This window comes from Euleptes europaea, chromosome 4, assembly GCF_029931775.1.
Source record: "Euleptes europaea isolate rEulEur1 chromosome 4, rEulEur1.hap1, whole genome shotgun sequence".
Classification (NCBI taxonomy): Eukaryota; Metazoa; Chordata; class Lepidosauria; order Squamata; family Sphaerodactylidae; genus Euleptes; species Euleptes europaea.
The window spans coordinates 107,505,497-107,533,072 of record NC_079315.1 but is presented as its reverse complement, the minus strand read 5'-3'; the positions used below and the strand labels follow the sequence as shown (position 1 = coordinate 107,533,072).

At 45.6% G+C, this 27,576-nt stretch overlaps 1 protein-coding gene across 1 annotated transcript in view; it reads right to left on the bottom strand.

Moving 5' to 3' along the window:
• CCBE1 (collagen and calcium binding EGF domains 1) overlaps nucleotides 1-27,576 on the bottom strand; it is a 146,189-nt gene that overhangs the window by 12,098 nt on the left and 106,515 nt on the right. The window contains exons 3-5 of the mRNA XM_056849066.1: nucleotides 9,817-9,869; nucleotides 5,911-6,045; nucleotides 4,146-4,283 (exon numbers count right to left, since the gene is read on the bottom strand). Coding sequence (XP_056705044.1) covers nucleotides 4,146-4,283; nucleotides 5,911-6,045; nucleotides 9,817-9,869 — 326 coding nt within the window. The remainder of the gene's footprint in view (nucleotides 1-4,145; nucleotides 4,284-5,910; nucleotides 6,046-9,816; nucleotides 9,870-27,576) is intronic.

The window sequence follows — 27,576 nt, the reverse complement described above, 5'->3', positions numbered from 1 at the left end:
TTAGATGCTCTTTACTTCCTCAAGACTGTTTGGTCAAAGGACCATAATAAACAATAATTGAGTACTTCCTCAAGATGCTTTTTTTTTTGTTTTTTGTTATTACATTTCATATCTATTGCAGGTTGTTTCCAATCTCGAATCCTTTCCGGCTTCAGACTCCTTCGCCTTCTTGTGCCGTGTGAAAGGTATGGTGTGGCTGTGTTCAGAGATATTCACATCGGCTCAAGGTACAAGAAAGAGTTTTAAACAAGCTTGTTTTAATCCATGAAGCCCTTCAGTTCTCTGAAGTCCACAGAGATATGGGATCATAGAATCATAGGCCATTTTTGCATGGTAATTAGCAGCGTGATCCAGGCTGAATTGCCCCGCATATTTTTTTGAATTTTGCAAGCTGAACCGTCGTTCTGGAAGTGACTGTGAAGCTGGCGCTTACCTGCTTCGCATTACTAAAGAGGCCATTTAACGCGACCTTTGGTGTTTGCTGTGAATAATCTTCCTCAAGGAACCATGCAAAACAACAGAGGCGTGTTAGCTATGCATATGCTAATAGCTATGCAAACAGGAACAAAAAAGCAGGCAAGTGGGGGGAGTGGAACTTCTCCTTTTGCGTTGGGACCGTGAAAAGGCATTTTTAAAGTCACATTTTAAAAAAGAGCTTTGAACGAGCATCAAAATTCACCATGCAAAAATGGCCATTGAGTTGGAAAGGCCAAACAGGCCATCTAGTCCAACCCATTACTTAATGCAGGATCAGCCTAGAGCATCCCTGACAAGTGCTTGTCCAGCCTCTGCTTAAAGACTGCCAGTGAGGGGGAGCTCACCACCTCCCTAGGTAGCTGATTCTACTGTTGAACAACTCTTACTGTAAAAACTACTTTTCTACACATAATTTAAACCCATTATTGCGAGTCCTACCCTCTGTTGCCAACAGGAACAGCTCCCTGCCCTCCTCTAAGTGACAGCCCTTCAAATACTTAAAGAGAGCGATCATGTCCCCCCTCAACCTTCTCTTCTCCAGATGAAACATTCCCAACTCCCTCAGCCGTTCTTTCTAGGGCTTGGTCTCCAGACCCCTGATCATCCTTGTCGCTCTCCTCTGCACCCGCTCGATTCTGTCCACAACCTTTTTGAAGTGAGGCCTCCAGAACTGCACACGGTACTCCAGGTGTGGTCTGACCATTGCAGTGTACAGCAGGACTATGTCCAGTTCGGAACTGGAAACTATTGATCCTTTGGAAATAGTTTCTGATTACAGAAAGAAATGTGAGACAGTCATATTTCGAAGGATAAATTATTGTTCAAATGGCATGATATTGGTTTCCAGTAGCTAATTTTTTCCACAATTACAGAGAGAGCCACACAATATTTTCAGCTATTTAGGAAAGCAGTAAGGGGTGCAGATATCCTGAAAAAGGCTGAATCATAGTCTTGCAGACCAAATTAGTATGAAAATTACTAAGAAAAGCAGTACGGTGTACTGAGCAGTGACAGGCTAAGACTGGGGAGACCAGGGTCCGAACCCCCACTCTGCTACCATGCTCCAGCAGTGACCTTGCACTGATCACTCTCTCTCTCAACTTAACCTCCCTTGCAGGGTTGTTGTGAGGACAAAAGGGGAAGTGGAGGGATCCCCCTGAACTCCTTGGAAGAAGGATGATGATGATGAAGAAGAGTTGGTTTTTATATGCCGACTTTCTCTACCACTTAAGGAAGAATCAAACCGGCTTACAATAACCTTCCCTCCCACTCTCCCAAACACACACCTTGTGAGGTAGGAGAGGCTGAGAGAGTTCGCAGAGAACTGTGACTAGCCCAAGGTCACCCAGCTGGCTTCATGTATAGGAGTGGGGGAGGCAACCCAGTTCACCAGATTAGCTCAAGGGGAGGAGTGGGGAATCAAACCCGGTTCTCCAGATTAGAGTCCACTGCTCCAAACCACCACTCTGAACCACTACACCATGCTGGCTCTCAATGGGATGGGATAAAAATGAAACAAACAGGAATGAACTGCTCTTCCTTATTTCCTGGGGAGCAGGCTGGGGGTAGACCCCGCCCTGCCTTTATCACTTCAGATGAAGAACGGCACTCCGATTTGAAAAAGCTCCTACTGGCTTGGGTGTTATTAGTCTGTAAGGTGCCACTGGACTTTTGTTTTATGACCAACTGACATGGCTACCTCTCTAGACATCTCTTATATGTCTATGCTCCCTTTTACAAAGCAAGCCAGCGGTCCCAGCAGACTCTGATGATAAGTCATTAGTTTGGTTGCGCAGTATATTTGCCTAGCATAAGCATGAAGGTATTGTCTTGCTTTTGTCGGGTGCTGCTGCCAGGAGGTGGTTTGCAGGCATTCTTCTATTTCCCCCTTGGGGCTGTATAGCTTATCATCTGTCTCATATTATCTGCAGAATGTTTTCCTCGGACTATGAGGCTGCTGTGCTGTCTCGGAAATATGCAAGACGATCCTTCAAGTCACAAAGATGCTACACCGCTTTGGTGCAACCCCCACCCCCCAAATACTCAAACCTGCAGATCAAATTCAGTCTCTGAAGGCCAAAGGGAGGCTGACGGCCTTCATTCCTTTGGCGCTGAGGAATAAACACAGGCTGATTAATTTTTTCTCCAGCGCTGCATGTTATTTTTGGAAACAGGCAAGACGTTAGGGAGAAGGGATATCATATGAATGTTCCGCATAAAGAGAAATGCATCAGGAGATCAGTGTCAATGACCTAATTACGGGAAACCTATTGCTCTCTAGCGCATCTCAAAATGTGGAAAGGTTGCAGTCATGCAGGGCCTCATATCTGCCACAAGATGGCGATCCACTGTAGAGGGTTTCAAAATCGTTTGCCAAGGTAAGAACAAGGAAACGTTGGCCAGAGCAGAAATCAAAGCTAGAGACCATTCATACATTGCCATTCCTGCCTTTTGTCCCCATGACTGGATCAGTTAAGAGTCTCAGGGTTATACTGGACCTAAAATCATTGCTGGAGAAGCAAGTTAATGCCCTTGCAAAAAAAAGGCATTCTTCCAACTCAGCCTAGCTCAAAAAATGGCCCCTTACCATCTGGCCACCTGGATCCATCTGGCCACTTGGACAAATTAGTAGGGACCGTGGTCTATACTACCATGTATGTGTGTGTGTTAAGTGCCGTCAAGTCGCTTCCGACTCATGGCAACCCTATGAATCAATGTCCTCCAAAATGTCCTATCTTTGACAGCCTTGCTCAGGTCTTGCAAACTGAGGGCTGTGTCTTCCTTTATTGAGTCAATCCATCTCTTGTTGGGTCTTCCTTTTTTCCTGCTGCCCTCAACCTTTCCTAGCATGACTGTCTTTTCCAGTGACTCTTGTCTTCTCATAATGTGACCAAAATACAATAGCCTCAGTTTAGTCTTTTTAGCTTCTAGGGTCAGTTCAGGCTTGATTTGATCTAAAACCCACTGATTTGTTTTTGTTTTTTTTTTTTTTTTTTTGGCAGTCCGTGGTATCCATAACACTCTCCTCCAACACCACACTTCAAAGGACCATGTATTTCAAAGGACATTTCAAACTACCATGTATAGTTTGCTGTAAGTGGGATGAGCTTGATTGAAAGTGCATTATTCAGCATGTGTGAAAGAGCCCTAAAGGCAAGCATTTGATGTGGAGTAAAGATAGACCCAGGATACCTTGGGAAAAAACAAACCAGTGGTTTTTAGATCAAATCAAGCCTGAACTGACCCTAGAAGCTAAAATTACTAAACCGAGACTGTCGTACTTTGGTCACATTATGAGAAGACAAGAGTCACTGGAAAAGACAACCATGCTAGGAAAAGTTGAGGGCAGCAGGAAAAGAGGAAGACCCAACAAGAGATGGATTGACTCTATAAAGGAAGCGACGGCCCTCAATTTGCAAGATCTGAGCAAGGCTGTCAGGGATAGGGCACTTTGGAGGACATTGATTCATAGGGTCGCCATGAGTCGGAAACGACTTGACGGCACTTAACATACAACACACAAAGATTTGTGATTTTGACTGAACAGTTTGCTTCTGAGAGCAATGGTCTGTATTCCCGGCAGGCTTAGACTGAGTTTACTCAGACAGCTTGTGTGTCCATGGTGGATCACTTGGGACAGAATAATTTAACAAATGCCAAAGTAATACCTTTCTCTCCTTTGGTGCACGTCCTACCGTCATCTTCACGGATGAATCCTTCGTGACACTCACATCGGTAGCTGCCAGCGGTGTTGATGCAGACGTGGGGGCAGAGAGGCTCAGTGCTTGTGGCGCACTCATCAATATCTGAAAGGAAAAAAGAGAAAGGAAAAATGTCTGAAAGGAAAAAAGAGAAAGGAAAAAAGAGAAGGTTTTCCCTCTAGAGGACTCAAGACCCAGTGACCTAGAAGCATAGAAATAATACAACAGCAAATCCTAGGCATTGCCTTTTAAAAAGAAACTGGGTAAAGCATTTGTATGCTTCAGACATGGAAGAGCAGATGCCAGACACAGGGGACAATACTAAAGTGGACAAATCAAAAGCCTGAGTCATACAGGGCAGCTTCATATGTAGCAGCTCTGTGGTACAGAATCATAGAGTTGGAAGGGACCACCAGGGTCCTCTAGTCCAACCCTCTGCACAATGAAGGAAATTCACAACTACACCTCCCTCACACACACCCAGTGACCCCTACTCCATGTCCAGAAGATGGCCTCTCATGAACTGCCTAAGTTCAAAGAATCAGCTTTGCTGACAGATGGCCATCTAGCCTCTTCTTAAAAACCTCCAGGGAAATAGAGCCTACCGCCTCCTGAGGAAGCCTGGTCCACTGAGTCTAATGTCTAATGTCTAGAGCGAAACTCTTTTGATTTAATTTCAACCCATTGGGGCAACAGAAAACAACTCGGCACCCTCCGCTATGTGACAGCCCTTCAAGTACTTGAAGTTGGTTATCATATCCCCTCTCAGTCTTCTCCTCTCCAGGCTAAACATACCCAGCTCCTTCAAAGTGCTGCCAAGTCACAGCCGGCTTATGGCGACTCCTCATCCCCTCATGGGGTTTTCCAGGCCAGAGACGAACAGAGGTGGTTTGCCATTGCCGGCCTCTGAGTAGAAACCCATGTTGTTTCTGGTGATCTCCCATCCAAGTACTAATCAGGGCTGACCCTGCTTAGCTTCTGAGATCTGTAGGGTTCCCAGACCACCACTAGGGGCAGGGATCCACTGCTTTGGGGGCCCTCCCCGTGGTGCCATTCAGCCGGCTAGTGGGGAATTTACCAGCACCAAACTGTCTCCAGGGATACGTAGAGGTAACTTCTGGCGCTCACCAGAAGTAACGACATCACATCGCCGGCGACAAATAGACACTCTGGTATTTGGGCAAAAACTGTATGGTGAAAACGGCTCCTACCACAGAGTTTTTGTCCAAATACCAGAGCATCCCCATGTTGCTGGTGACGTGATGACATCACTTCTGGTGCACGCCAGAAGGGATGTCGACGTGTTGCTGGTGACAGAGTTCTGCTCCCCAATCTCCCACCAGTTGCCAGGGGGTTGCCTGGAAACCCTGGAGATCTCATGAGATTGGGCTATCCTGGGCCATGCAGGTCTGGGGTCTTGCAAGCTAAGCCAGTATTGTTAGTCCCCTACTGCAAACACAGGGTGAGGGGAGAGAAGGGCTTATCTAGGACCAACTGGTAAGTTTGTGGCCGAGGCAAGATTTGAACTGAGGACATCCCTGACTATAAATTGCAGTCTTAGCCCCAATCCACAACATGGTCAATACCTCTGGATTGTCATGTAGCCCCTAAAAGCTACATTTAATTGCTTTAAAGACTCAAGATCTGACACAGTTGTGCAAAATCTGAGCCCTGCCAGCCAACACAGATGAATTTTATTATTTCAGTTGCACGATTTTATTTTTTTACTGACCTAGGCAATAGGGTTTCTCTCTGTTTCTGTGTCTTTCACGGTCATACCGGTAACCAGGATAGCAGGTACACAAGACGCGCCCAAAGTTATCTGTGCATTGTTGTTCACAAGGAGCATCTGCACAGACATCATAGTCTAGACAGAGGGGGGGGGGCGAGAGAGAGAAATGTGCTTAAAATGTAAGCAAATGCACACTGGTTGCTAAACAGTAGGACATCAATTTGCTCCTAACCCTCAAGTTTTAACATCTTAAGTTATTAATCCTGGGAAGGCAGGTTTTTCTAAACACAGAGGCACAGGTCCAACCACACAGTTTCTCCAATGGAACAGCATTTCCATTTGCAGAGGACAGGGGGTCATTTCCACAAATCCCTTCTCCTTCTGTAGACCCTCACGTTGTCCTCTATGCTGTAAGTAAAGTCTGCGGACCCCCAGGAACAAAATTGGGGTGCTCAGCAGACTGCAGCTTAGGTTTGCCAGATCCCTCTTTGCCACTGGCAGGAGGTTTTTGGGGTGGAGCCTGAGGAGGGTGGGGTTTGGGGAGGGACTTCAATGCCATAGAGTGCAATGGCCAAAGCAGCCATTTTCCCCAGGTGAACTGATCTCTATTGGCTGGAGACCAGTTATAATAGCAGGAAATCTCCAGCTAGTACCTGGAGGTTAGCGACCCTACTGCAGCTTAAGAGAGATCTGGGAAGGTACCATTTTACAAAGTCTACAGAAAGTTAGATACACACCAGTATTCATGGGGGGGGGCGGCTCTGGATTGCTTTGTCTGACAAAGAACTTTGTCTAATATCTTTGCCTATTGGGCTATTTTAAATTGTATTTTAAACTATTTTAATGGGTTATTGTTTTATTGTGTTTCTAGACTGTGTAAGCCGCTCTGAGCCTGACATTCGGGTTGGGGAGAGCGGGGTAGAAATGTAATAAATAAATAAATAATAAAACAAAGGAACAGGGGCCTCCAAAAAGAAGAAATTAAACACAACTGCCCAATAACCTTTGCAAGCATCATCCATTGAATCTTTCTGCAAACTATTTCCATGAAGCTTACTGGGGTGGGGAATCTTGGAGCATAACAATTTCACCGTGCGTTTTGTTGTACCGAGCAGAAAAGAGGAAGAGACATAGAGACGATACTTTCAACCACCACCACAGATCTACTTCTGGCCTCAGTGGCAATTTGTGTTTCTCAGCCGCTGCATTGTTGAGGCTCTCCTTAGAAGAGGGTTTCCCGTCATCTTTTCACTGGGCCTGTGTGTGTGTGTAAAGTGCCGTCAAGTCGCAGCCGACTTATGGCGACCCCTTTTGGGGTTTTCATGGCAAGAGACTAACAGGTGGTTTGCCAGTGCCTTCCTCTGCACAGCAACCCTGGTATTCCTTGGTGGTCCCCCATCCAAATACTAACCAGGGCTGACCCTGCTTAGCTTCTGAGATCTGATGAGATCAGGCTAGCCTGGGCTATCCAGGTCAGGGCTCACTGGGTCTACCGGAATGCAACTCCTTTGTTGAGGCATTAGCAGCTGTATCCGTCCATGTGTTACCCTTTTTTGCCGATTTGTAAATAAGTTTAAAGGGGAGGGGTTTGGAGCGGTGGAGTCTGATCCGGAGAACCGGGTTTGATTCCCCACTCCTCCATGTGAGCGGTGGAGGCTAATCTGGTGAACTGGATTTGTTTCCCCACTCCTACACATGAAGCCAACCTTGGCCTAGGCAGACTCTATCAGCCCCACCTACCTCACAGGGTGTCTGTTGTGGGGAGGGGAAGGGAAGGTGATTGTAAGCCAGTTTAATTCTTCCTTAAGTGATAGAGAAAGTCGGCATATAAAAAACCAACTCTCCTTCTCCTTCAAGTGCCATCAAGTCTCAGCCAATTTAGGGCAACCCAACTTATGGTGGCTGACACTAATCTGGTGAACCACTCCTACACATGAAGCCAGCTGGGTTGTGACTTTGGGCTAGTCGCAGCTCTCTTATAGCTCTCTCAGCCCCACCTACCTCACAGGGTGTCTGCTGTGGGGAGGGGAGGGGAAAGGAAGGTGATTGCAAGCCGGTTTGATTGTTGTTAGGTGGTAGAGAAAGTCGGCATATAAAAACCAACTCTTCTTCACACACGCCATTACAGTTTGAGAGGGTGGCACGTATGTTTATTTTTCCTACTTCCCCCCAAGTTGAAATCGACTTCCAGGCATACAGTCTAAGCCCCACTGGTTTCAAGCTGGCGCCAATCATGCGGACTGTCCATGACGTAAGTGAAGACTGCTACATCGGGGTCTTCTCACCACAAAAGTATTTCCTGCCCCATTTCATAAATCAAGGTGCTGACGGCAGAGCCAAGCTTAGGTACAATCTTTGACTGGATTTTGTCACCTGCTACATATTCTATCCATATTTTCTGGTCGTGTCCCAATTCATTATTGGGCTAACATTTGGGATGCCAAGAGTCCCGAAAGACTTTGAGCACATCTGCCGACGATAAATCAACCTGATAAAATCAAGGTGAGTCCTTTCATTGACTTCAGCGGGCTTTGGTTCACATCAACAGTGCGTAAAGTTAAGTACATGCATGTGTCTTGGCAAGACCGTGTTCATAATGGTACGAGATCGACCCTCGACTGCCAAAGCAGAGAACATATGGCTCGTAAAACACTACTGTTCCAAGTAACATACAGTAAGTGTAAAGCCTTACTAAATGCAAAGCCACAGGCTGCCCTCATTTGCATAATGTAAAAAAAAAGAGTTGCAAAAATCAACAACACAACCGCTGATTTAAAGGCAGACACACTCAATTCTCCTAAAATTCTGCCTTGGAAAATAGGCAAATTCCATCTTCTGCAGTGCTACGACTTCCATGGGAGGAGTCAGGGAGGATTGACTGAAATATTTGTATCTGACTTTTCCCACAAGGGTCCAAGGCAGATCACAAAACATGCAACAATAAAAGCAACGAAGACCATTCAGCATTAAGAACTCATGATAATAAAAATACCAAACTGATCAGCCCAGGTCGAGTAGCCTATTTTAAACGACAATCATCTCCCCCACTGAAAGCTCAAAAAAGCAAAAAAGGAAACCAGCCATGAAATGCCCTCTGAAACAATACTGCTTTGCCATTTTTTTGTAAAGGTTGTTGACAATGGTGCCCTCCATACAGTTTTTGCCCAAATACCAAAGTATCCCCACGTAGTCAGCGACATGATGACATCACTTCCAGCGAGTGCTGGAAGTGATGTCGACACGTCACTGATGACGTGGTGGCTAGGCCTCAGTTCGTCACTGGTAAGTTCTCCCTTCCCCCCCCGCCCCGCTGGTTGCCAGGGGTAGGGTTGCCAGATTGGGGGAAAGCTGAAGATTTTGGGGGCGGAGCATGAGGAAGGTGGGGTTTGGGGAGGGACTTCAATGCCATAGAGTCCAATGGCCAAAGCGGCCATTTTCTCCAGGTTAATTGATCTGTGTTGGCTGGAGATCACTTATAATAGCAGGAGATCTCCAGCTAGTACCTGGAGGTTGGCAATCACAGCCAGGGGGTACCTGACAATCCCAACACACAGTTGGTGAAAAGTTGAAACTGTGGAAATAAATTCCAAAGGGCCAGAGGTGCTTGTTTGTTGCAAGAAGAAGAAGAAAACCAGGAACGTTTTTGGACCTTTACAGTCAACACATTTTAATCGTAGCATAAGTTTTCAAGCCCCTAACAAAATGGGCTCTTTTTCATAGATGTGTATACTAGAATAAAAATTTGTCAGTCTTGACGATGACACAACATTCATCGCTACTATGAAATTCCACGTGAGAGTAACGACCAAGGAGTGACCACTGGAACCAGTCCTGTCTTTATTAGCGGCAAAGGAAATCAGAGATACTGCAGTAGGCAACGCAAAAAGAAACAATTTAATGACGTACCTTCGGGGATGCATTGCCCGAGAACAAATTTATAACCCTTACAGCACTTTTTCCTGAAAGAAAAAAAACAGTATATGAAGGAATTATGCATTAAAGCACTTTAAAAGCACTTATTGCGCTGTACTAATAATACTAATAATTTCATTTGCACCATTTATATTCATTCCTCTTCTCCAGCGCAATGATGATTAAAATGATCAAAAAACAATAAAAACATACAGCACAGAAGCATAGAGTCCACCCTAGGGCTGCCAGCTGTGGGCTGGGAAATACCTGGAGGTTCAGAAAGAACTGTGACTAGCCCAAGGTTACCCAGGAGGCTTCATGTGGAGGTGTGGGAAACCAACCCGGTTCACTCAATTAGAGTGGCCGCTCATGTGGAGGAGTGGGGAATCAAACCCAAGTCTCCAGATTAGAGTCTGCCACTCTTAACCACTACACTTCATTGGTAAAGCACTGGGTCATTACTGACCCATGGGGTGACATCACCTCACAATGTTTACTAGGCAGACTATGGGCAAAAATGCATGGGAGGCTTTCTAAATGCACATTTTCCCCAGCCAAATACTCAAAAATAAGCCCCCATGTTTACAGGGTGCTTTGCCATTACTTTCCCCAGTCATCTACACTTTAGCCCCAGCAAGTAATTACTTTTATAGTGACTCTGCAACTCATTTGTAGCATAATAGGACAAATTTGATCCACTGGCCTAAAATGGGATGTTAAAAGGCATAAAGAGATGCTTCATACTGATGGCAACCAGACTAAAGAGCTTTCCTGCCCACTAGCATGGTAGCTCTCCAAGGTCTCATAAACTAGAGACTCCAGGGCCAACTTTTCATGGACGATTTTGCTGCTCTCTTGCCGTGGAGCAAAAAAACAAACAAAAACGATTTAAATTTTTTTTTCATGGCCACGGATCATCCCTGTTAATCCTGAAGTAGTTTTGGTTTTTCATGGGAACAAAACAGACAGTATTCATCCAAGAGGGCTGGCAGCCTTGGGGGCGAGCCTTGGTGGCGAGCACTCAGGAGACCAAACTGCTTGACTCCACTTTCATGCAACCGAATGTATGGGGAGTTTTGCCTTGGATTTGCCGCTCTCTGGATGCTCTCTGGATGCACACTCTCCCTTCCCTTCCCTTTGCAGCATGCCGATCCACACACTTTCCCAAGATTTCCATAGTTCCTTTGTTCTGTTCTTTTACCAGGTTGGGGATGCATGGTTGGGGGGAGAGGAGGGAGACCCAGAGCAGACTGGCCACCCCTCCTCAAAAGGGTGATGGGAGGGAGTTTTGCCTTGGATTTGCCACTCTCAGGATGCACATTTTCCCCATCCGAGTTCTCAAAACTCAACAATAAGCCCCCAAAGCAGAGTTTTGAGAATTTGAATGGGGAAATGTACATCTAAAGAGTGGCAAACCCAAGGCAAAACCTTCCATGCATAAATGGCCAATCACTCTCCCTTCCCTTCGCAGCATGCCGATCTGTCCTGCCTTGGAGGGAGGCTGTCCCCCGGGCACGATCCCCTAAACAGACCGTTGAGTAAAGCAGTACTCCAGAGAAGGTGGCATGGAATAGCCCGATCTTGTCAGATTTTGAAAGATAAGCAGGGTCAGTACTTGGATGGGAGACCACAAAGCACAACTCTGCGGAGGAAGGCAATGGCAAACCACTTCTGCTTCTCACTTGCCTTGAAAGCCCCTTGCTGGGATCACCATGAGCGAGTTGCGATTTTACAGCATTTACAGCACATTACTCTAGGAAGTTCCAAAGATTCCCTAAACCCCATAAACAACATTTTTGGGGAGTAGGGAAGGTTGCAGCGGGAAGGGTAAAGACCTGTTCTACCAGTTCTGATTTGCTCACAGTCTATATGTTGAAACCAAGGTCCACCCAGTCACATATACAGTGGGGTCCAACTCAACGAACCAACCAAATATGCAGGTGGGGAATGGGGGGGGGGCTCTTCCCCCACCTTCTACTTCCCTCTCTAGAGACCCTGCAGTCAGGGGCATTTTCTTCTAGCCAGGCTGACTTACACTATGGTTGTTTACGCATGGGAGTTTTACCTGAGGTTGGTTGCTGGCTGGATCCACACTTTCCTGTTGGGAATCTATGCACCAGCAGTCTCCAAGCTCAAATCGAGTCCCCGCCCCTTTAAATGCTGCTTTTTAATTGGCTTACTTTGTAGAGCTTACTGCGAGAGAACCCCCCAACCCAACTGCCACATAAAAAAGCATTTTAAGAACAAAAAAAACAGAGCAAACTAAAAGGGGGGGAGAAATCCAAGCCTCGGTTTTAAAAAGCCTTTCTTGTGCCCAGAAAGAGCTCCAAGGAAGCAGGAAGTATTTGAATCCCTGGCTCTGGACATGCTGCTTTGTAATAGGCTGTGAGAGAAACCAAGCTTGTGTGTCCCACACTTTGCCTTATGCACAGGGATTTCACCTGGGCTTTGCTCAGGGAAGATAGAAGAGTTGGGTTAACAGAGGAATGGGAAGACCCGGACACTGCGAGGGCTGGCAGGGAGGTCATCTCTAATGGACGGAAAACTCATGCATAACTCCAAGGAACAACTGAGGAAGACTGGGGGTGAATGTGAGTGAAAGTGCTCAAGCATAAATGTCCTATCAGAGTCAACCTAGACTGAGTCAAGTATCAGAGTCTTCTCACAGTCAAACTGGACAAAACATTCCCCAAGTGCCCCCGATCACTTACGTTTGATAAAAGTGATCCTGATTTGGAGGGGGGTGGGGACACAGCTTCAATCTGGAGAGTTTTGTATGGTGAACACACATGAACACATGAAGCTGCCTTATACTGAATCAGACCCTTGGTCCATCCAAGTCAGTATTGGTTCTTGTGGGTTATCCGGGCTGTGTAACCGTGGTCTTGGTATTTTCTTTCCTGATGTTTCACCAGCAGCTGTGGCAGGCATCTTCAGAGGAGTAACACTGAAGGACAGTGTCTCTCAGTGTCAAGTGTGTAGGGAGAGTAATATATAGTCAGAAAGGGGTTGGGTTGAGCTGAGTCATTGTCCTGCAAAAAGTATCAAAGGTAATGTGCTAATCATTGTCCTATAAGTATCAAGATAATGTGCTGATGAGGGTGTGGTATGTTAATATTGTCAGTATTGATTACTCAGACCAGCAGTGGCTCTCCAGGGTCTCAGGCAGAGGTTTTTCACATCACCTACTTGCCTAGACCCTTTAAATGGAGATGCTGGGGATTGAACCTGGGACCTTCTGCATGCCAAGCAGATGCTCTACCACTGAGCCACAGCCCCTCCCCAGATATAGAGTGGAGGTGTTTGGAGCAACACTAGTTTTGTGGGACCCCAGTAGGGTTGCCAACCTCTTAGCGGTGGCTGAGGATCTCCTGGAATTGCAATGGATCTCCGGGCAACAGAGATCCGTTCACCTGGAGAAAATGGCCATTTTGGCAATTGGACTCTAAGGCATTGAAGTCCCTCCCCTCCCCAAACCCTGCCCTCCTCTGGCTCCACCCCCAAAATCTCCAGGTATTTCCCAACCTGGAGCTGGCAACCCTAGACACCAGCCTCCACTGTTTTTCTTTAATCTGTCATTACTATTGTAAAAATAAGTCCTTGTTCTTGAAATAATCAGGGGTAGGGGTAGGGAAAGCAGTGTGCTAAGAAGGGTTCTGCCCCTGCCAGCCCCACCCTGCCTAATGTGATGAAGGATGCTTGAAAGCTGGCTGATTGAAAAAAACAAATTAACATTTCAGCTACCAGGACATGCAAGAGTCAACGCTGTAATTTTGCGTCCATAATTTAAAGCGAATGGAAAATAAACTAGATGAAATGAATAACATATTTTTACTCCCGAAGGGATCCACATAGCATGCAGTCCTGATGTTCTGGAAAGACGTTCCTCTCGATACAAAGGAGACTCTAAATGGTCTGAGCTTTCTCATTCAGCTCAAGATATGAAACAGTTCTGGGGGAGGGGGAAAACGCCATGTGTTTCAAATACTCTGCAGTCCGAAACATGTGTTTTTATTTGTCTGTTTCTGTTTTGCACGGCGCATCTAGGAGGAGAAGGCAGTGTTGCATGATAACATTTTAAAGTACACATTAATACGGTGCGTTATCCAGACTTCTGATAAGCGGGGCACATGGTTGTTTCTCTTGTGAATGAAAACTGGAGACGTTATTTCACTCTTACTCCCCAAAGAGTTGTCTTCCACAGTATAGTCTGCAAGTACAAACTACCTGCCTTAGAGAAATCTACCACCACATTTCTGCATGAGTCATTGCTCTGGACACATGACTGTAGATGGGAAGGCAGCTAGACCTGAGCACTGACTCATCCAGAAATACAACAGGCAAACCCCCCCCCCCAAATGAGGGGAACTAATTCTGCTGCTGTATTTCTGTATTAGGAGTGATTGAATCCTCACAGCAGAACTGAAGCGAAGACAAAGCAGAGATACCTGTTCCCAGCAGAGATTGATCAAGTGGAGGCAAGCTCAGAACAGTAGATCATGCAGAGAAGCACTGGGCAGCCTCCCTGAGGGTGTATAGTTCACATTCCCAAGAGTTTTTAACAATTTAATGTCTTAATTCCTCATGGCTCACTAGCAACTCTCTCATCCCAGCTCTCTCATCTCACACAGCTTGGAAATGACCGTGCTAATGGATTTAAAACTTTACTCTCCTCATTTTGTGATGCTGAATGTACTGGTGGTGGGACCCCCAGTTTGCAGATGTAAACCAAAAATAACCTCTTTAGTTCTGCTTTGTCTAAAATTACATTTCAAGTGAATGGCCTGTGTTTTTTCTTCCCTTTTTCTTTAAACGTGCGGCTTTTTAAGAGATGCAGATTCCGGAATACTTTGCAGATGTGGTTAAATAAATCAGATGTTTAAAGGAAGAACCAGCCAATTCCATTCTGCCTCTGGAGTCTCAGGACTGATTCATATGTGATTTCCCCCCCTCTTACATACAGAGGAAAACAAGTACATTTTCTTTCATTCTTAGCAGACTGGATCTGCCTGCCTGATATATACACTTGTGGCAAATGTGTGATGGCGCACATGTGTAGAGATTATCCAACTGTAGGAACAACCCCATTTGCAAAATGACATTCAAACATTTGCGCACAGGATCACTCCAACCAAGGGAGGCCGCTGCTAGGATCCCAAATAGGGTTGCCAGGTCCCTCTTTGCCATTGGTGGGAGGTTTTTGGGGTGGAGCAGGAGGAGGGTGGGGTTTGGGGAGGGGAGGGACTTCAAAGCCATAGAGTCCAATTGCCCAAGCGGCCATTTTCTCCGGGTAAATTGACCTCTATCGGCTGGAGATCAGTTGTAATAGCAAGAGATCTCCAGCTGGTATCTGGAGGTTTAAACAAAGTACCAGCAACACAATGCAAAAAAGTTTATGAAATGCAGTTATATTGTCACAACTTTTCAACAAGTTCTACATAGCACACACACTATGCATTTGAATTGTCACTGCTTTTCAACAAGTTCTAAATAACATATATCCAATAACAAATAATTTCAACACGTATTCTAAGTCGCCATTTGGTGCCAAAGTCCTTATATTTTTATCCCAAGTCCAAAGGATTACTCTGAAGAAACTGATGTAAAGTTCTTCTGGAATGGCTATAACTGAGTTGCAACGGTGTAGTTTCCGCGATCCTTAAAGTGATCCTCAAAGGCATATGTAACATACACGAACCCTGAAACATGCCCGAGACCGGGCATTAGGCTACAGGGGTCCGGATACCTCCCTGTTTCAACCAGCATCTTTCTCAGGGACCAACAGTGGCTGCTACGTAGCACGCTCCTTTGTTGGTGGGGATGCAAAGTTGTAATAGCAGGAGAACTCCAGCTAGTACCTGGAGGTTGGCAACCCTAATGCCAAAGCTGGTATTTACCTTACTTCTTTATTTTCAGATATATACTCAGTCGTGTAACCTAGGCCCTCAAAGATGCGCACAACTGAAAATTCTACAGAATACAATAAAATCCTCAGTGTCAATTAAAATGGTAACAACAATAGCAATTTCAAAACAGAACCCTATTGCGCTATTATAAGCACAGAATGTGCACACTAAACATAAAAATTAAACAGCCAACTTCTATTTTTAATCAAACTACATTAAGATTAAAAAAAATAAACTACTATATACACAACGTGTCATTTCTGAAGACAAATGGGCCACTGAGATGGTTCCCTCCCACCCAGCCTTGGACAGCTTGCAGGCCAGCTTGGTCCGAAACGTCAGACAATCTATCTTTGGAGAAATGAGGGTCCTGTAGGGTTGCCAGGTCCCTCTTTGCTATCGGCAGGAGATTTTGGGGGTGGAGCCTGAGGAGGGTGGGGTTTGGGAGAAGAGGGACTTAAATGTCATAGAGTCCAATTGCCAAAGCCAAAGCAAACTGATCTCTATTGGCTGGAGATCAGTGATAATAGCAGGAGATCTCCAGATAGTACCTGGAGGCTGGAAACCCTATGCTGGTATAAGATTTGTCACCCCAGTGCCAGGTTCATACCAGCAAGAGTGGACATGGCAGTATACCAGCATATCTAGGCTATGGCACACAGGCAGGATGCTGCTGCAGTTGTCTTGTTTGTGGGCTTCCTAGAGGCACCTGGTTGGCCACTGTGTGAACAGACTGCTAGACTTGATGGGCCTGGGTCTGATCCAGAATGGCTTTCCTTATGATCATATCTCAAGATAAGCTGGTTCATCTCCAAGTTTGTTTGTTTGATTACTTTATTTATATCCTGCCTTTCTCCCCAATGGGGACCCAAAGCAGCTTACAATGTTCTCCTCTCCTCCATTTTATCTTCACAACAACCCTGTGAGGGAGGTTAGGCTGAGAGTGTGTGACTGGCCCAAGATCACCTAGCAAGCTTCCAAGGCAGATGCAAATCTGTGTTTCCCAGATCCTGGTCCAGCACTTTAACCACTATATCACACTGGCTCTTCGTTTTACTTTAGAATTTAGTTTACAGGGCAGCAGCTTACAAACTGGTTTTAGGATTGCACCCCTAATTGGTGGGATTTGATGATACAGGCCCAGAATGCTCCCTTATACATAAAGGAGAGGGGGGGAACACACCTTACCTCCCTCCTGACTAGGGTTGCCAGCTCTGGGTAATTTTTTAAAAATGCACTGGAAAAGAGGAATGAGAGATAATAAAACCAACACTATGGTGGCAGTTGCCTCTGAAACATTTTTAAAACTATGCACAGTCAATCAGATCTCCAGTGGCCAATCAGATGCCTTGCTGGGCAAAAGCCCCACCTGGCCCCACTCATTTTCTAAAAACACTTGGTAGTAGGGTTGCCAACCTCCAGGTACTAGCTGGAGATCTCCTGCTATTACAACTGATCTCCAGCCGATAGAGATCAGTTCACCTGGAAAAAATGGCCGCTTTGGCAACTGGACTCTATGGCCTTGAAGTCCCTCCCCTCCCCAAACACCACCCTCCTCAGGCTCCGCCCCAAAAATCTCCCACTGGTGGCAAAGAGGGACCTGGCAACCCTACTTGGTAGGTACTAGGAAAGATGTCAGTGGGTGTCATGGTGCCCGTGGGCGCCATGCTGGGGACCCCTGTTATAAGGCAACAGCCATAAAACCTATTTTTGTCTGAAAATGGTATCTTGGTTTTGAATTCCATTCCCCGCCCCATTACTAAACCCACAGATGACTTGACTGAATAAGGAGGTCGTCTGACAGGTCACTGATTCAAACGCACAGGAAAAACGGTGCGGCTGCCTGGAAATTAAACTTGCATATATAGTTCCAAATTACAAAACCCCGGGTGACCTCCAGCATTCTTTTTGCCAATTACACATAGCAGAAGCAATTGATCAAAATGAGTGACGTTGGAGGAGGTTATTAGCAGAGGTATTTTCCTGACTAGCTCCCATTGTCAGACAAGCAGAAACAGGTGGACAGGTACTCTCTCTCCCTCTCATCAAATGACATAATGACAGGCCAACCAGGTTGCTATTGACCTCTTCAAACAGATCAAAAGAAGTATCTTATTGTGCTGACCCTGTGGTTGGCCATTTAAGGGTTTTTCAGGGTTTCCTTCACACACCAGAACCTTTAGGCGTGCTCCTAAGATATTTTAAGTAAACCACTCAAAAAACGTAAAGTATAAAAATGACACACTTTTCAAGAAGCCATGGGCTACAGCGGTCTGTTGCTAAAATTAGGTTTGTTGCATGTTAAAATTGCTCCAGTGGTTATTTCTGGAGCTGGGGACCAGCGATAGGTAGTGGAAAGAGGTGAAAACAGCAACTCAGTAGATATTAGGCTTAACTGCCTGTAGGGTTGCCAGGTGCCCGCTGGTGGCGGGTAAACCCCCGGCAATTTCCCCCTCTGCCCGCCAACCACCTGAGGCAAAAGTGAACGTACGCGTGCATACCGCGCATGGCACTTCCAGTTTAGAACCGGACGTTCCGCCTCGCAAGGGGCCTTATACCTCTTAGTTTGAGTGGTAAAGGGCCGCTTTACCACTAAAACAAAGAGGTAAAGGCCCTTTGCGAGGCGGCACTTTGGCGGACTGTGCACACACTTAAACACAAAAGCCTCCCGCCGAAGGAAAAGTGGGACCTGGCAACCCTAACTGCCTGGGACAAAATAAAACCATCCTAACCTTTTTGTGTTGGAGTCAACTGCTGAAAAAGAAATGGGCAAATAATTCAGTCTCCTTTCCATTATTTTAAAAGCTAAATGCCTCAGCTTCTAAAAAATGCAGGCAGCTATGTGTCGGTGCACTCCTAAACAGAGTTATGCCCTTCAACTGATGTTAATGGGTTTAAACAGTTATATCTCAGCTTAAGGATGAATTGTTAGTCCATTTAGGACAGATTACATACTGTCCATTACGCAATTGGGGAAACAAAGCAGAAATCCCAGCCAAATTAATCAAGAAGAAGAAGAAGAGTTGGTTTTTATATGCCGACTTTCTCTACCACTTAGGGGAGACTCAAACCGGCTTACAATCACCTTCCCTTCCCCTCCCCACAACAGACACCCTGTGAGGTAGGTGGGGCTGTGAGAGCTCTAACAGAGCTGTAACTTGCCCAAGATCACCCAGCTGGCTTCGTGTGTAGGAGTGGGGAAACAAATCCAGTTCACCAGATTAGCGTCCACCGCTCATGTGGAGGAGTAGGGAATCAAACCTGGTTCTCCAGATCAGAGTCCACTGCTCCAAACCACCACTCTTAACCACTCCACCACACTGGCTTTATGATGGAGTTTATATTTAAATCCAGGATTGTTTCCATTTGAAGGTTTTGTTCTGTGCTCCCCCCTCCAATGGCCACAGGTTTAGGGAGGGCTTCTATATAATACTTCCCTGTGCTCACCCCAATCCCAGTTTCACTTTGGATTTTCCCTTAGGGTTGCCAGTTCCCTCTTCACCACCTGCGAGAGGTTTTTGGGGTGGAGCCTGAGGAGGGCGGGGTTTGGGGAGGGGGGATTTCAATACCATAGAGTCCAATTGTCAAAGTGGCCATTTTTTCCAGGTGAACTGATCTCTATTGGCTAGAGATCGGTTGTAATAGCAGATCTCCAGCAAGTACCTGGAGGTTGGCAACCCTATTTCCCCTCAAATCCACTGCCCCCCATCTGCCCACACCTGTGAGCTTTTCGCCTTCAAAGAAAATCAGCAGTAGGCATAGCAATACAGCAGCATCATACTGTTGTGATATGCCTACTACCTATTTGTATTTTAAAAGCCATCAAAAAGGCTTGAAAAGATGCAAAAAACATGTTCACTGGGGGAGATTAATCTGGGCTTATATCTATGTTGTGCCACACTACATCAGCAGATAATGAGTTTACCAGTACACTGTGTTAAAACAGACGCACTGACACATTTGCTTCAGCAGTGTTCTCTCTCTCTCAGTCTCTTTCTCTCTGATTCACACTAAGGGAAGATCAATGCAAAGACTTCATTTGCTCTCAGTGATGTCACTTGATGTCACTGGGCAGCTAAATCTGTGTGGCACCCTGGCGGTCACCACGTTCACTGCGTGGTCCCTGACTGGTTGGGAGCACATAGTGAATAGGGAAGAACTCTTAATGAATCGGGAAATAATGGGAAAATGGGAACTTCTGGTTGGGATTTCGTGCTGCCAGTCCTCGTTACCCTCGAGATCCTCGTTACTCTCGAGGAGACTTTCCCGGGACCGAGAGAGCCGGCAAAGAGGAGTGAATCCTCCGAAAAGCCCCCCTGCCAAGGACAGGGGTCCAACAGCCAGCATAAAGTGCGCCCCACATGCCTGGCAAAGAAGAAAGCAATGAAGGGGTGAGCTTTCCCAAGATGGCAGCCCGTCCCGACCTATAACTTTCCTCCTCCCCTTCCCCTCCTGTCCAACTACATGAGAACTTCTACAAACTAAGGGAAATAATGTGAAAAATAAGCACAAATAGCTAAGGAAAGGGGGTTTCAGATCCCTCAAAAGCAAAAATTTTGACCAAGAGTACTTTAGAACAAAAATCTAGTTCAACACAAATTCTTATTTATCCATTATGACATATCTTAAAGGACCATTTGGCTATCATGCCCAAGCAATTCAAATATATGCAGGTTTTTTGGGCAATCAGACCTACAGGGGTTGATGGAATGCCTTTCGTACAGCAGAATCTTAGGAACACCGAATAATAAAAATAAAGATAATTTATAATAACCCGGTAAACTATTCAGTGAACCAACAAGTCAAAACAATGCTTATTTATTTTAACTGCACATTTCAACTGAAACCCCATTGAGGCCTATCTCTCCTTGCCAAAAGCTTATATGGACAAATAACGACCATCTGGGTTGCAAACTTGTCAAGTAACCCGGTAGCTAGTGGGTGTTCGGCAATAATTCACACTCCAAAAGATTTAAACATTTCTTCAGTTTGGAACAGCATGATTGAAAGCTGAAGCATTTTTTTTTCTGCTGGATGTTTCCTGGGATAACGACCAAAAGTCTGAATTAACTACTGTCCTTCTTGTGTTACATTTCATCATTGTTTGGGTCAGGGGTCTGCTGTATGGCTGTCATGAGACCAGCAGCTTACCAAAGCAGTTTACTGGCTTAGGCATAAAACTGAAACATAAATACTTATTTACACAATGAGTGATTAAAACGTGGGATTCGCTGCCAGAGAATGTAGCGATGGCCACAGGCATAGACGGCTTTAAAAGGAGATTAGACAGATTCATGGAGGACAATTCTATCAGTGGCTACTAGCAATGGTGACTAAAGGAATCCTCCATGTTAGAAAATTTCTAAGCCTTTATATCTCTCCCCCCCCCTCTTTTGTATGGAATAACAGCTTCTTGCAGGAAAAAACTTCTGTATGGCTTAATAATTCATTTAAATATATTATTACAGAATTCCATTGTCTTAAATAAAGCAGAAATCGGCAGTATTTTAGGTAACTTTCCCCTTTATGCCTGCAAAAAAGGAAGATTGCCTGACACACCACAATGTACATTTGCTGAGCAGTGTTTGGCTTGACCGTTCACAGGTTTTGCTGGGTTAAAATAGGGCTATAACTCTTTAACAAGCTCTGGTTGTGAGATTGGTTTCTTCTTCCTTCTTCACTAGAGGGGCTACAAGGGTACAACTCTGCATGTTTTGACTGAAGGGACCAAAGCAGAGCTGGGAATGCCTGCCGTAAATGTCAGGACAGCAGAGTCTTCGCAGTCTTCTACTCTCTTTGGAATCAAAAAAATTCTTACCTGTCCTTCTTTCTACCTAGGATCTATCAAGGATAGTCTGCTGAGGATATGGATAGGGTTGCCATCTCTGGGTTGGGAAATATCTGGAGATTTTGGGGGTGGACCCTGGGGAGGGCGGGGTTTGGAGAGGGGAGGGACTTCAATGCCACAAAGTCCAATTGCCAAAGCTTCCATTTTCTCCAGGGGAACTGATCTCTATTGCCTGGAGATCAATTGTAATAGCAGGACATTATATGTAATAATCTCATCCACCACCTGGAGGTTGGCAACCCTAGAGTTGGATGAAAAATAAAGAGACTAGGCCCTACATCCTCACCACTGATGTCTCCAATAGAAGCGTATTAAGACAGCACAGAAAGAAAATGAAACCAGGAAATATACCAGGATATGATCAATACATGTGGAGAAATCAAAACATGGCAGACAGTCAAGGAAGCGAATAAGAATATACAATAGCTTGCCTATAGCCAATTGGAATCAAGATTAAGGAAAGACTTCCTAGCAACTGGCAAACTGAGAGAACTGACAAGAGTTTGAAATTCTGATCGCAAAGAATAAAGAACACCTGTTGGGTAAGATAGATAGATATATGATACGGAGTCAAAACAAATTAAACCCTGTATGGTGAAATGGGTGCAGAATTTTGGAGAGGAGATTACGACGCAACAGTGGGAGCAGTTATGGACAAAATCAATTAAATTTACGGCAAGCAATTTTCTTGAGAGAAAATTGGTATAAGATGTTTTTCCGCTGGTATATTACACCAATGCCCTGACCTGTATGGCCCAGGCTAGCCTGATCTCGTCAGATATTGGAAGCTAAACAGGGTCAGCCCTGGTTAGTATTTGGATGGGAGACCACCAAGGAATACCAGGGTTGCTGTGCAGAGGAAGGCACTGGCAATCCACCTCTGTTAGTCTCTTGCCTTGAAAACCCCATAAAGGGGTCGCCATAAGTCGGCTGCGACTTGACGGCACTTTACACACACATATTACACCAATGGACATTCAGAAGATGAACAGAGTTAAGTGGTCCCTGTTGGAAATGCAAGGAGATAGATGGGACTTTCTACCATACATGGTACACATGTAAGAAGATTTTAAAAAGTTTTAGAGAGAAGTGCACTCTGAAATTCAAAAAATTGTAAAGGTGAATTTTGCATTGGATTCCAAAACCACGCTGCTAGGAATACTACCATCTGCTATTACAAAGTCTTCGGAAGACCTGGCAAAATATATGATTACAGCGGCAAGAGTTGTTATTGACTCATAGTGGAAGTTAAGAAGAATGAATTGTTCACTCAGACCGGCAGCAGCTCTCCAGGGTCTCAGGAAGAGGTATTTCACATCACCTACTTTCCTAGTCCCTTTAACTGGAGATGCTGGGGATTGAACCTGGGACCTTCTGCATGCCAAGCAGATGCTCTACCACTGAGCCACAGCCCCTCCCCTATGCTGCTAGCCAATCTCAGGCTGGTAGCATCCTTGGGTCCAGCTCCCTTGGGAGGGAAAGGGAAGGTGATTTTAAGCTGGTTTGATTCTTCCTTAAGTAGTAGTAGTAGTAGAGAAAGATGGCATATAAAAAACTCTTCTTCTTCTTCTTTCCATTACAGCATCTGTTCTTAGCCGAGGTGGGAGGTGGGCTGCTTGCATTGCCTCGTGCAGCTGTCAGAGTAGACCTAGCAAGGCCAGCAAACCTTCTGCTACTGACCACCTGCTAGAACTCCAGCAGGGCTGAACGTCCAAGGCTGGCCACTGGTGGGAGTCTACCTGGGGAGGGGGAGAGGCTTTACCAGCAATGACAGAAGGTTACTGGCAATGCTGTAGCATTCATTGAAAACTCTATGGCTTAACCATAGAGTTCGGGGTGAATGCTGGAGCACTGCCTGAAGCAATAGCGTCATGTCCAGAAGGGTTGCCAGCTCCGGCTTGGGAAATCCATGGAGATTTGGGGGCAGAGCCTGGGGAAGGCAGAATTTTGGCAGGAGTGGAAACTAGAGTTGCCAGCCTCCAAAAGGCAACTGGAGATCTCCCGCTGTTACGGTTGGTCTCCAGACGACCAAGATCAGTTCACCTGGAGAAAATGGATGCTTTGGATGGTGGGGTCTATGGCATTACACCCTGCTGAGTTCCCTCCCCTCCCCAAACCCCACCCACCCCAGACTCCACCACAAAATCTCCAGGAATTTCCCAACCCAGAGCTGGCAACCTTAGCAGAAGCTCAACTGGGATATGATTTCATAGAATCTATCCTCCAAAGCTGCCAGTTTCCCCGGGGGAACTGATCTCTGTTGCCTGGAGGTCAGTTGTAATTCCAGGAGATAGCCAGCCACCATCTGGAAGATCAGCTAATAGCTATCCGTTTGAGCTGCAAGTCAAGTACTTTTGGCATTGTGAGATAGATATTCATCTTATGCCACTAAAGAAAGTTTTCCCGATGGAAAAAGCTATGGCGAAATGGGAGTTACAGCGGGTCCCCATCTCAGGATTTAGCAGGTTCACTTTCCTCCTGTGAACCTTGTCTGCTCCCGGTTGAAGATTGGGCTCTTCCAGCCGTTGTGGAATGCACCTCCGGGACTTTGCAATACACGCCTCACAAGCATCCGCTAGGAGAGTGGACTTTCGCCGGGATTACAACTGCCCTCGGCTCAGGATTCCTATGTCATTGGCTAGGAACTATATGTGGCTTTGTTCACTTTTTTGGGACTTCATTTCATTTCATTTATTGCGGTCAAAAAACCAGTTCATTTTGGGACTTCTATTTTGCATTTATCTTGTATTCTACTAACATGTAGTGTCGTTGAGATGATTTTCTGAATTAATATATTTGGTTTCGTTTTTGCCATCAGTGCTTGTTTCACTTTGCTTAAAACCACCTGGAAGTTGGCAACCCCATGTCCAGGTCATACCGGAAGTGATGTCACAACAGTATACTGATCCCCCTCCCATTTTTATCCCTGCAGTTTTCCCCTGCTGTCCAGCTGAACAGAGTGAGTAGATGGAGCGGGGGCGGGAAGTCTCCCTGAACTGCGGTCCTTTCAAAATACCAAGAAGTTGGCCTTTAACAACTAGATGTTGTTTTTAATAGATGCTGTTACTGCACTCTAATTGCAGTTTCAGGCGTGGTTTTTTTTAATTGATGCTAACTGGAGCCAGTGTTCTATAAACACAAGAAGCTGCCTTCTGCTGAGCCAGGCCGTTGTTTTACCAAGGTCAGTATTATTTACTCTGGTAGAGGCTCTCCAGGATCTCAGATTCTTTCACATCCCCTACTTCCTGATCTTTCAGGGACTGAATCGGAGGCCATTTATGCAGGGCTGTTTCCCTGCCGTCACCCCTGCTGACTTCTCCGGTGCTTCGTTTTGATTATGCACGCCTTTCCCGACCGTCAGAGGTCGCCTTGCTCTCCCCGCGCATTTCCACACGTTTTGCCAGCGTTATCCGGAGTCTACGAACATCCAGAAAACATGGGCAATACTTGACCATGTTTTCTGGATGCTGTTAGAATCCGGAAAACTCTGGCAAAACGTGCGGAAATGCGTGGGGAGAGCGATGAGATCTCTGACTGTCGGGAAAGGTGTGCATAATCAAAACAAAGCACTGGAGCAGTTGGCGGGGGTGATGCGCGGAAAATGCCCTGCATAAATGGCCTGAGATTTTCTGAATGCCCTACCATTGAGCCACTGTCCCTGTAAAAAAGCCACAGAGAAGAAATCGGTCCCATTTCTGCAAACTCTGCCTAACTTTGTTTAAAGTTAAAAAGGTAATTGTACTGATGCAAAATTACAGGTTTCTAGTTTGTTTTTGTAATTAGCATAATTAGCATAACTGACCTGGAGGGCCCAGGCTAGCCCGATCTCATCAGATCTCATAAGCAGAGTGGGCCCCAGTTAGTACTTACAAGGGAGACCACCAAAGAAGTTCGGAGGTTGGCAATGGCAAACCACCTCTGAAAGACGAAAACCCTATGGAGTCGCCAGAAGTCAGCTGCGTGACTCTTTCCACCAATTAGCGTAAGCATCCAAATCATCGATGACTGAATGATCTCTCTTTGTTCTAAAAAAAAATAATGCTGCAAAAATTCTTAACCCATAGTTGACCATATTTGACTGGGGTTGGTGACTAAGTCATTTCTGACTGGTCAAACGGCCAGCCCTAAAATTCACAAACCTACGTTTGCAATAGAACGACGGGTTCTAACTGTATTCCTGCATAGTATCTTCATAGTTATTACAAACGCAGGTTTGTTCAAACTGTCCATACATTCAGCCCAGCAACAGACATGAATTTCTTTTCTTTCTTCGAGAAGCCATCGATCTTTTCTACCTCATTTGAATATCTTCAAAGACAACACATTGCTTTTAAAATGGGCAGAGCTGAAATCCAGCATACAAAGAGACGGCACAAATGTTCTTTCCACACTGGTTCCAGCTCCCAATTAGCCTGTGAGCCAAGTTTCTTTCCAAGCCTGCAAACAGACTGCTTTGCCGAGGGTACACACTGTCAGCTAGCTGCCTAAACAAAAGGTGAAGCAGAACGCAATATTAATCACCGCATGTCTACCCAGCCTCTCTTGGATGTCTTCACTTCCCCGACTCTTCATTTGTGACTCCAGTTTCACACACACAAAAATGCAAGCTAGATAGAAAGCCCTAAATTCCATTTCGCTAACGAAGGAAGTGCCAAAGGAGGAATTCGGAGCTCATTAGATGGCTGCGGTTCTCGGTTGCTAGGTCACCAGAGTCAAACAGTAACAAGCCGCTGGCATGGCGTTAGATTTATTGGATCTGCGCTGGTCCAGTTCCGTACAGGATCTTTCATCGACGAGGTCACAAAACTGCTGCATAAGCAACAGCTAATAAATGCCCTTTCAAGCCGCAATTAAAAGCAGACGACCCCAACGCGGGCACACACGTGAACCCGCGGGCCCCCGTAATAGAGCGGCGCGAGGAATTCGTAAACGTGGAAAGCATAGTTTGGCTTCCTAAATAAATTATAAACTTTTAAAACAGCCGAATAACATTATACAAAGATATTGGGGAACTGCTCCATAAAGTTATATGGAGCCCCTGAGAATCGGTTGCAACGTTGCCATTAACTTTCATGACAAGCACATGAGATCTTTCGGCAACAAAGTCTCATTTAAGCCACATTTCTCCTGAATCAAGACTGTGGTAATGCATACCACTCAAGCACTTTGCTCTCTCTCTCAGCCTAACCTACCTCACAGGGTTATAGTGCAGATGAAACGGGGCAAAGGAGAATGCTGTATGCCACCTAGAACCCCTTGGAGGAAGGGCAGGACAACAATATACTAAATAAATAAATAATACACAAGGTATCAGTGTGCTTTCCGTAGACGTGTAAACAGCAATTCTCAGAAGAGGGATTTAGACTGGGGAAAACCCTCCCACAACATCATAGTCTTGCTTCAATTTGGACACCCCCCCGCATCTGCTCTTGAGTATAATTAAAGCCCTTAGGAAATACAATCATGGGTTGCACCCTGTGCTGTCCCACAGAAAGAGCACACATTTGAGAGGAGACCTGAGTGTTGACTGTCCTTGACAACTGAAAAACAAAGATGCATTTCACAGAATCACAGAGTTGGAAGGTACCCCCAGGGTCATCTAGTCCAACCCCTGCACAATGCCGGAAATTCACAATTACCTCCCCCCACAACCCCAGTGACCCCTACTCCATTTATTATGTGAAAAACCAGCAAAGCCTCACAAATAATCTTTTTACAGATGGGTTCCCCCCCCTTTCTCAAGCTACATCTCTTCCTCAAAGCGATAGGGCAATCAACGCCCAAGCTTATCTAAAGCAAGCATTAAAAAATCATGAATCAATGAATGAAAGAACTTGGCAGGTCCGTGCAGTACGATGCAAGATGCCGATTGGAACCTGCCTTCTTCTCTCTTGAGAAAAGCCAACTAGTTTCCCCAGGGCAACATTTGATTGCTTACCGTCTGCAAAAGTTACATTATAGACACAGACTGGAAAAAAATGCAAAAGGAGAACATACTGA